General features: G+C 55.9%; 2 protein-coding genes across 2 annotated transcripts in view; one reads left to right on the top strand and one right to left on the bottom strand.

The window, feature by feature from the left end:
• Positions 1-732: 732 nt before the first annotated feature.
• Positions 733-8,418, bottom strand: VOLCADRAFT_104501 (uncharacterized protein; the record flags this gene model as incomplete). The annotated part of the gene is made up of 6 exons (XM_002949807.1): positions 733-855; positions 3,893-3,982; positions 4,882-5,188; positions 5,625-6,208; positions 7,015-7,128; positions 7,744-8,418. The coding sequence occupies 6 exons, from the start codon at positions 8,416-8,418 to the stop codon at positions 733-735; spliced, it is 1,893 nt and encodes a 630-aa protein (XP_002949853.1).
• Positions 8,419-10,282: 1,864 nt separating this feature from the next.
• The window catches only part of VOLCADRAFT_90304 (uncharacterized protein), a gene marked incomplete at both ends in the record, with an annotated part of 22,659 nt that continues 22,095 nt past the window's right edge, over positions 10,283-10,846 (top strand). The window contains 3 exons of the mRNA XM_002949913.1: positions 10,283-10,320; positions 10,564-10,642; positions 10,747-10,842. Of these exons, the coding sequence (XP_002949959.1) occupies positions 10,283-10,320; positions 10,564-10,642; positions 10,747-10,842 (213 nt within the window). The remainder of the gene's footprint in view (positions 10,321-10,563; positions 10,643-10,746; positions 10,843-10,846) is intronic.

Below are 10,846 nucleotides of genomic sequence, written 5' to 3'. Positions count from 1 at the left end.
TCTGGCAATGTCGTATTAACGCAGTAGTGCGCTAGTAATTTGAGTGTGTGGTCGACAAAAACGTGGAAAGTGCATGCATGCTGGAATTATGTGTTTTGGCACGGGTGTACAGGCGCTTTTGTTACCCGCCGCCTCCATTGCTTTTGGAGCGACTTCTTATAACGTCCAAGACTTAATTTAGTTAGTTGCAGTGGTGGTGGTGGTGGTGGCCACCACCACCACCACCAGCACCATGGTGTGCTGGTGGTGCTCTGTCTGCAGGGGAACGGGCAGCTGCATGTACAGACGTATGCAAGCGGCAGGTTACACTTGAGCCATGTTTTGTTTTTGGAGTGCTAGTAATGCTAATGCGCGATCAGCATCAAAGCCGCAAGGATGATGTCCTTTTTGTTCATGTTGGCATCTGTTTAGATGGCATTCCGAGGTAAATGGTAGTCAATCTTCTGCCACTGCTCTTGCTTTTTTCCTTTCTCTTCCAGCTGTTTGCAGTAGCCAGCAGTAGGGCGCTGCATGTTCTGCAAGAAGACGCAATGATTTGGTTGCCTGTTCTCGACCCCATCTCTAGAGATCTCGGGCGCCAGGTCTAAAAATATGTATGGGTTACCTGCGGGAGCTGATTCCCTTGAGGAGGATTCCTGAAGTCTCCAAAATCTACATAATAAAGCCCCAACCCACATTCTGCATGGGCGGCTTGTACCGCACTTATCCGCCCTGCCTTGGCCATAACCGGGTCTACTTGATACGTGGATATGGCACAATGGCTTTGATTGCGGTGTATGCATTGTCTTTCATCCGGTTCGTCATGTTGATGTTGACTCCTTCTTTGGGGTTCTTGGGAGTCTCGATGCATGGTGGCTTGCACGGCGTGAAGCGCAGGGGAGGTGGATATAAACACGGGTCGTGCGCCGTGCATGCATGCATGTGTGCATGTGTGTGTGTCGTCAGCCCTCCGTGCGTTTTTCATAGCCTGTGCCTGGACCGACATTTCGCCAAAGCATTTGTGGACTAGGAGGGCACGTCCCGCAAGTTGTACAGATTGAAACCCAAGCAAACTCTTCGCGCGGCCCGATGGTGGGTCCCTGGGAACCACTTACGCCCAGGCCCCTCCAAACAGCCCAGGGGATAATTCGCCAGGGCTAAAGGAATGTCGGCGTGCAGCCGTGCGGGCCGTGAGGCTCGCGTTCCGCGCCTTTGACCTAGCTCCCATCATTGGGGCGGTCATTCATGGCGTCTTAAGCTCGGCCACTACTTCACACTGCACATGTTCCTGGCTTCTGCGCTTTGCATTTTACCGTGTTTCCTCTTTTATTCAATACGCCCAACGCTACGACCTTTTGCGACGTGTCTGACTTAAAACTGCAAGCTGCCGCGGCAACGATGGAAACACGATACACGAGTTTGGGAAGTGGTGTACTGCGATACTGTACGGGATAGACTTTTTGAAGGTATGCACGCACCTGCGTGTCCTAGCCGTTTCTGAAGGCCGTCTCTGCAACCTCCTCCGTGACATGTCCTGCTGTACATGTAAAACACGACGCAACAGTCGTGAATGTAAAAATGACTCATGTTGTTGTGCTGATTTCCGCAGCTCGCACATAACCACACACGTGATCAGAGTGCGGATCAGAGGACCGCCTAACAATGTAAACGCGGGTAAGGCTTTGCAGGTGGGGAGCCATTACAGGATATGACATTGTCGGAAAACAATGTGGCCGGTGCATGTTGAAGTCCAGGTGCTTCACTTTTTCAAATTGAAAGCCTCATGTCCCTTCATTTCATAATGAGCACGGAATGCGGACAGGAGGAAGGGTTTCCCGGGAAAATGAAGGGGGTCCGGTTCCCAGAGTACATGCACGCACTCGCCCCAGGGATAAAAAGACTACTAATGCACATCATGTAAGGATTAAAAGCAACATCACCATCTGGGGGAGTAAACGATATAGACAAGCCCAAGTGGTGAGAAGCAGAGCTTGATATGGCCGCCGCATGGTTTATATTATGTATATGGCGTACATGACGTATGGCGCACATGGCCTGACATGACCAGCCACCACCACCCCACCGCGATATGGCGACGACCTTGAAGGTCACAAGACAAGAAGCACTTCAACAGCGATCACAACGACAGTAACAACAATATGAACATCAGGATTCAGAAAGGCAGTGGACAACAAGATGAAAAGACGCATCACACGTAGCGTATGAGTGCTTTAGATGAAGAGACATACACACACATGCACACACATACACAGATATACTTACATATATATACATACAGCGCTTCGGCGGCTTTTCCTTTAAGGGGTGTGGCATCTGGCTTTGTCCAATGTCAGGCTCAGTTGAATAAGGTGTGGCATAAACAGATGTACATACATATATACATAGGTCAGGCACTACTGCGAAAGCACACACCGATGCCCCCGAGGTTCCGGGATCGAGACCTGTCAGGGTTGAAAACCCCTTCCGAGGGTGGAAGGTAAAAGTGCACCTAGTCGATGGACGATGGTGACCTGGGATAAAGGATAACCTGCGAGCTGACCAGAAATGGAGTTGGGCCGCCGTCGACCCGGCAGATTCCGTTGGATGCTGGTGGTGGGTGCGGAACCTGAGCGATCCACTGAGAAGTCGGCTAGGTTGACTGGATGAGGGTGCCCCAAAATACCGCGTAAGGCAGGGTTTCGCAGGGTAGCGGCCACAGGGTGAATACATGACCCCCTTGTCCCACACTTCATACACACGTCCCCACACATGGCATACATACCGAAAACCAGCCCGATGAAAAGCACACAGCCACTCACTGACTTTTTCGATCCGCCTCTCCAGCTCACTGCCACGAACACATACATACATACATATAAACACACATACATACATGCAGTCCCGATTAACAGTGTCATATAAGTCCCTCCAGCTTGTGAGGGTGGATGTGACCCCATCCATGTTGATGGACGGCTGTGGAACCCTAGGGGTTCAAGTTGCCTGCGAACCGCCGCCTGAGGTGGCGCCCGGGAACCCCCCTCTGTACCGCTCCTCCCCCGGAGGCACATGGCCCCCGCACCAAATCTGTATCTGAGCTGACTTCTCATCTGCATTTAGCATTTTCGCAATGCTCCCTCGTCACAGCAACAGTCACAGTCAGTCAGTCACACACACACACACACACACACACACACACACACACACACACACACACACACACACACACACACACACACACACACACACACACACACACACACACATCACACATCACACACGCACACAGACAGTTCAGTTCAGTTCAGTTCAGCTGATTTCAGCCCCGATGTGGGGGCCAGGGTGCACACCGCAGTGCAGTGCTCTCGCCCCTACAGCTCGCGCCGCAGCAGCTGTTCGGCCATTCCGCGGCGAAGTGCGGGAACATCGACCTGCGCTCGGTGGGCACATGTGTGAGATACAAGCTGGCGATATACGGCAGATAGGAGACAGCATGCACATACTCACATACTCAACAGTCAATAGGTAGGGCCTTCCCCGGTCAACGTCAGGCCAGGCAGAGATGTAACAAATACACGACACGCAAACACACAAAAATGCACATAAATCGCAGCGCATGAGCTCCAAGAGAGCCAAAGCATTCGCAACACCCGCTCTGCCGTTGTACCAAAAGAGATAGAGGGTCAGCCGCTCCAAAGGAAGCCAACCCCTACCACAATAACACACACACCCCGATGTTCCAGCCGCCGACACGCGCACTCCGCCAAATACCCCCCGCGCCTTGACACATCGACACAAAAAACACGCACCCATCCGCCCCAACGTTCTGAACCACTCCAATTCCAATCCCATCCCACCCCGGGGCCCACAACCCCCGACCCACACAGCCCAGCTCACAGCTCACAGGAGACCGCACCTGCGAGAACCGGAACGCGGCGGGCGGCACTCCCCGCGCCAACAGCTCCGCAAAGGCGCACGCAAACACACCGCAGCTGCTGTGGTCGAGCTGCAGGGGCGGGGACGGGGACGGCGGCATGTAGGCACAAGTACCCCCCCGCGGTCCACAGGCGCGTAGTGCGGCCATAGAGGTGATAGAAAGGGGCATGTCACAGGGGCACAGAACATCAACACGACGTGAGTGAGAGAGTGAGTGAGTCAGTGGGGTTGCATCGGGCCCCGAGAGAATCCCCCGAGAGACACCACACACACACACACACACACACACACACGCGTCTTGCCATGTGATTTCTCCCCCATATTTCCCCTGACCCCCTTCGCCAGCAGCCATATCCCCCGGGCCTAGTCACGGAAGGGATGTCATCACGTCCCGCATATGTATGGCATGAGATTCGAACCCGGCACGCAAGGCTGCCAGATGTGCGTGTTCGGAGGAAGGACTAAACACCAGCTAAGTGTGTTGCTTTAGGGCCGCCGACACATATACTGACATACGCATGCACATACACAATATGAATTACGTGCATATACGGCAGTATGGGAGTACGGCAGGGACGCACAGCATACACCGCACAGTTCCGCTTTCAAGCACGTGGCGAGCTGAATCCGGGTTGGACCGGGGTGCCCCCCGCATACTCCGTAGTTGGTTGGGGGCCAGGGCCCCCCGGCTAATACCAGCTCAGCAACCGCCACCCCGCAGCCACCACGTTGTCGAGCTATTAGCTTGCCGCTTGTTTGATGTTGTTTTTTTACTGTGGTCTACCGGTCTACCCCACCAGCCAGCACCACCATATGTCCACGGGGTGTACACAGCCGGCAACCCCCCAATACACACGGCACAGGGACACATGAAGGCAATGTAAACACACACAAAAAAAAAAATAAAAGACAGAGACATGCCTGTTTGGGAATTCGCAGCTGCTCCGAAGCCTCCCGTCTCCACCCCACCGTCGCATCCGCCGCCACACCCTCCGCTGACCCTGCATGAGCTCTTCTCCTTCGACCGGGGCCCGCCGCTGCCGCTGCCGCTGCCGCTGCCGCTGCACCGCCAGGGGGCGCTGCCGCGTCTTTCGCCGCCACCGCCTTGGCCTCCTCCTCCCGTACCACTGACCCACGGGTCACCCCCTTATCCTCCAGATCCTTCACCAGCCAGCGCACCAATGTACTCATCACCCAGTCCGCAGTCCCTCGGGTTTCCCCCAAACTGTCAAAGTACTGCACCAGCCGCTGTCGCGGCCAGATGGCGGCCAGACACCTGCAGACAGACAGACAGACAGACAGGCGACCCATCAACAGGTTTCACCAGCCCAAGTGGATTAAAATCCGGACTGCAATTCGCCACGTCCTCGCCCCATAGAGCACATACATACATACATACATACACACATACGTACATACATACGTACATACATGCGTACATACATACCCCGGGAAACCCCCGTTGTTGCTGCGAGCCGGCTGTAGTTTTCCAAGGCCATGCCCCCCCGGAAGAGGAGGTGTTTAGGACATGAGCAACTGTCTTGGGGTTTTGAGTGGTGCAGGCAGGCAGATCTACATCAACCCTCAAGAAAGACAGGAAATGGCAGCAGCGCAAAAGGTTTTCTGTACGGAAGCGGGTGTTCTGGTCCTAGCGGCCCTCCATCATAAAGGCACTCGGTAACCCCCCATTGCAAAGGCACTCCCCCCCCCACCAATGACAGTTGCCGTGGTTGATTGGGAACAACAGCAGGTCCCGGGACGACACGCAGTCCGCCGTATATGTACGGGATGGCAGAGTCCACCGTCGTACATCATCGTACTTGAAGCACTTGCGGTTACCCCTTCCAGTTAAGGTGCTAAAAAAGAAGCTGTTAAATGCAAAGACGGAGCACAACCGCTTCTTAGGCTGAAGATTCTGCTGTTGCTGCGGTTGCTGAAGCGGCGGCGGCGGCAATAGTATGTGCCCGCCCCCGAGGCTTGGAAAGTCTCCTGGCGGCGCCGGCGGGACTTCCAGAGCCTTAGAACTTGCTATCGCCGGCGGCGGCGGCGGCGCCGCCACCGCAGCTGCTACCGTACCCACACACACGGCCTCAGACGGCGCCGCTGGGTCCCCCTCAATTGCCGTACACATCGACTCCTTCCGCTGCTGTGTAGCCCGCCGCTTCGCGCCCGCCGCCGCCACTGCGCCCAGCCCAGCCGCCGCTACAGCTGCAGCCGCCGCCGCGGCAGCGCCGCGGTTGCTGGCCGCCGCCGCGACGGCAGATACCACCGCTTGCTTCCGCGACGATGCGGGACCCTGAGAACCCCCAGCAGGAGAATCAGCAGCAGCGGCAGCAGTCGCAGCAGCAGTAGCACAATTGCCGCCGCCACCACCTTGACCACCACCACCGCAGCCGCCACCAGAGCATCGCGGAGTCGTTACCTGGGGGCCCCTCGTACCGCCCTCGCGAACAACATTACTGTCGGCGGCTGCAACCTTGGATCCGAAATCCTCGGATCCGGATTCCCCCTCCTGAGATGCCGCAACCGTCGCCGCCGCTGCCGCACGCTTCTGTGAAAAAAACCTCGCAACAGCACAGCAGGGGGACCGATAATCTATATCGGGGGGGGATATCACGTTCTTGCCGGAATGAGTAATAGCAGCCGCCGCAGCAGTAGCAGCGGCCGCGGCGGTACATTTCTCTTTCGCCGGGTTCCGGAGAGGAGATACACGTCAAGTGTTAGACACGTAAGATGTGGGGCACGGCGGCGGCACCCCGTCAGTGACCGCGGGGGGTCGACTAGTGAAAGTGCGGAAGTGCGGAAGTCACAGTGACGGGCGCTCCCCGAACCCAAACACTCTTCTTCCCTCGAAGCGGCGGAAAACGGCAGCAGCGGCTAATGCGGCGACTTAAACTTCCCGCAGAAATAATCAATAAATGGAATGACGCGACCGAGGCGTCCGTCTGGGCTCTCTCTTTTCTGTGCTGGTCTGCAAGAGTCACCTGCCCCGCCCTGCGGCGCTGCCCCCCTGTTGTTGTTGTTGTTGATGGTGGTGTTTTGACCCCGTGTGCCTAATTGCTGTGGTACGACACGACAAGCAATACGACAGATGTGCCGTACCGTTATCAGAAGCATGTAGAAGTTGATTACTTCGTCATTCAGCCAGGTGTTGTTTCCCAGCAGTCGGGCCAGATCGGATGCGTGGAGAGGCTGGAGGTTGGTCGCCGGGCCGACCTAGGCAAGGATGCAGGCGGATGATGATGATGATGATGGTGATGATGGTGATGATGATGATGATGATGAACGCAGAAAAAGGAGGTAGGAAGGTCGCAAAAGGCTCTGTCCTCTTCAATGAATAAATAAATAGAGTGGCACCGCGCAAGTGGCCACACAGCAACCAACAACCCCATCGACCAGCTTGCTGCCCCTCATCGGCACCCCCCCCGATCTGGCCCGCACTTTGCCAACCAGCGCCTTTGCCAACCCATTTTGGGTTTTCCACAGACCACAGAAGATATCAGCGGTGCGCGCATTCTGTTGCTTCCCAATCTCATTTTCCCACAAACCAGCCAACGTAAGTTTGCATGTGCACGGCGGCGTGGCTACAGTGCCTACCCAACCCCGAGGGAAACAATAAAACCCTAAAGTCCCAAACGCGAGGGAGCTAAGCGCAACGGAGAGATGGGAGGGAGCAGCATAAACAGAGAAACCAAGAGCGTCCATAAAGGGCACACATAAACAGAGACCTGAGCGTATTTGTCCATATAAGTGTGTGTCTGTATGTGTATGGTGTGTATGAGGGGTGTGTGTGTGTGTGTGTGTGCAAATGACCAAGAGGCACGTCCCTACCGGTGTCGCTGCCACGCAAGTCGAGGGCTTTGGCTTTGGCCGTCGGGCCTGATATGCCGACAGTAGCGGAGTGCCGGCTCTAGCCACTAGCAGCGCTGCGGGAAGCTCCCTGGCCTCCCCCGGACCTAGGGAGTCCCGCCACGAACCATCGGCACTCATATCGCTTTCATGTGGGAAAACCTCTGGAAGGGGGACGGAGGCTGGAGGCTGGCAAGGTACTTCGGTTAGGGAAGAGGAAGCACCAGCTGAAGCGTCGCTGAGTTGCAAGCCGCTATGGCTCAGTGCTGCGACGTCGGATGTTTGTGTAGCAAGAGTAGTACGGACCGAGTCTTTCAGACTTTCGAGGGTGGGTGAAGCATCACGCTCAAGCCGAGGGCGCCGCGTCGGCATTGACCGGTCGCCGGTGCGCGCGGCTGCCACACAGCTGGCGGCGCGTGATGTCTTCGAAGCTTTGATTACTGCCTGGTGGAGGTAGCGATGCTGCAGCGTGTTAAAGCAACACCATGGAACTTTTCCGCCGACCATCCGGCGCCGCTTTGGGGACCGCAGAAGATTTGCAGCCCATACGAATGACAGGAAGGCCCGCCGACCGCTCGTCAGGCACATTTCCACAAGACTGTGCGCCTCCGCTCTTCGTTTGCGACCGGACGAGGGTGGCGCCGTAAATGGCATCATCGAGAACTGTAAGCGGGAAGTATGGTGTCGTGAAATGCAATCTATCTACAGAAAAAATCCCCGTAAGAAATCCTTATAACTAAAGGGCTGCCTGCTTAACCCTCCCTCGTAGCGTGCTTGACAAATTGTAAGCGATTTTCCATGTTGAGTACCATGATTTATTTTTAACGTAACGTAACACATGAAAACGTAAAGGCTTGAAAAAATTGCAGGGACGACGTGTTGTGCCTTTAGGACGGTTGTCCGGTAGAAGACTACCGGAAAAAGTCGTGTCGTGTTCGATGCCTTTTGTCCATTCAAGTGCTAGTGTTCGTCCGGCGGTGTCGACTAGCCATGATTACCCTGGAAGGAGGAATTATGCTGAGCAACAATGCTGAGGAACCAGAGGTCTGTGCTGAACTATGTCAAGCCAGGACCGAAGCATTTTTGAGGCATCAGCCTGGTTTTAATGGAATTATGTGTAACTACTTATGACGCCTAGGTTTATATCTGATTCACCAAGCGTGAACTGGATAACTCAATTTTCGCGGAGGACATATCGGTCAAATGTACGGCATCTAACTCCTTCCAAGGCAGGCGAATAGCACCCATAATCTGAGGATGGTTTTGACCAATGTTGGAAACTTTTGCAACTTGCTTTGACGCACGCGACGGTCTTTGTGCACAGTTGCGGTGGGCCGCGTCCTATCGCTTCGTTGAGTCTTTTATAAAGTCTCCGTTCATTTATAATGGACTTCTGTAATCCTGTTGGGTAACTGAATAGGATCCTCGTAAGAGTTACTATCAATGGCTGAGTCGCTCGGAGGAAGCCGTGGGCGAAATGATAACGCAGGGACTTTTAAGTCCTTCGGCTTGTATAAAACGCAAGGTGATATAACTCACGTCCGGGTGTCTCCGTGGTTTGTACTTCGGACAGCAGTTGAGGAGACGCGGATGTTGCCCCAACAGCTCTCAGATTCCGAATAACGTAGTATATTGAAACCTGAAGTAATACATACAAACCTCTCTAAACCCAAAACTCATCGTCGCGTTCGGCGCTGCCGATGGCATGCGGGTCATCCTGCATCCTGATGTTACGACAAATTCTGCCCGCACCTCCTTCAACTAATCACTCAGCCAACACTACCGCCACCGCCTGCCTCTAGAACCATCTTTCATTTAAACCCAAATCGTGTTTCCAGCACAAATCCATCGCGTCACAACAACGGCGCCAGACACTTCAATACCCCCCTCGCTCACCACAGCCATTCCCCGCCCCAGCAGGTCGCCCGGCAGGTGGCGGGGGGGGGATCCTGGACCGCCCCGCCACTGCTCGCGCTGCTACCCCTTCTCGCGGTGGCGTTGCCGCACTGCTGGGTGGCGGTGGTGGAGGGGGAGGCGGCCGGCCCCGGCCCTCCAGCGCACCCCGGGAGCGTCCCGCCGGTGATAAAACCCAAGCTGCCCGTGTGGGTACCGGGCCATGGGGGAGGGAGGGAGGGAGGGGGGGAGGAGGGAGGGTGGACTGGGTGTGGTGGCTGGGATGTGGGTGGAGGGATGTGAGTTTGGGGTGGGGGGGGCGGTGGGGGGAAATCAACTAACTTACCTGCTGGCTGGCTGGCTGGCTGCGGCCACGGCGGTTGGCAAGTCGGTGCGACGGTTGCTTTGGCTGATGGTACCTAAGGTGGTACACAGGTGGTATTGGGTGGTGGTCCCCGGGGCGAGTGGGGGGCTGACTGACTGGCTGGCCGGTGCCTAACCAGGCATCCACGTTGCGTCCCCTCACTCCCTCCCTCAACATTCCCATGGCTGCTTCTACCGCCTGTACTGCTACTACCGCTATTGCTGCTACTGCTGCTGCTACAGGCTCGTGTGGAGGAAGTTCGCCATGCCCGTGAAGCCCAGTACTGGGGCAGAGAAGATCAGGTGGGGGGGGATGGGGGGGAGAGGTAGAGATGTGTGTGTGTGTGTGTGTGTGTGTGTGTGTTGAGACATGGGTAAGTGGGGAGGGTGCCCCACAGGTCGTAGGCGAGCAAGCTGGCTCTATCCCCACCCCACCCCCACCCCCCACCCCCACCTGACGGGTACGACCATTTCCCTCCTACCGAACGAGTACGAGCACACACGCAATGCTGCGCACCGACCCGCTGTAACCCCGACCCGATACAGACAACCTAAACGACCCAAATCAAACCTGAACCAGGCACACGGCAAACCATCCATTAACATCACCTCTCTTATCGTACACGTACGGAAGTCTTTTCCCGTACCAATACCCCACCACATCCACACATACGCACGCACATACGCACGCACATACATACGCATCCTGGCCCCGTCCCCGCACTCCAGGAGCCGGGTATTCGTGCCAACAAGCGCGACCTGCCGCCGTTCTGGTCGGTTCGGGAGCACGGGCAGCCCTTCAATGACGAGCGGCTGGCGGCTGGGGTCA

This window comes from Volvox carteri (assembly GCF_000143455.1).
Source record: "Volvox carteri f. nagariensis unplaced genomic scaffold VOLCAscaffold_16, whole genome shotgun sequence".
Lineage (NCBI taxonomy): Eukaryota > Viridiplantae > Chlorophyta > Chlorophyceae > Chlamydomonadales > Volvocaceae > Volvox > Volvox carteri.
Note: the sequence above shows the minus strand (reverse complement) of the source record. Positions and strands in the feature narration are given on the sequence as shown.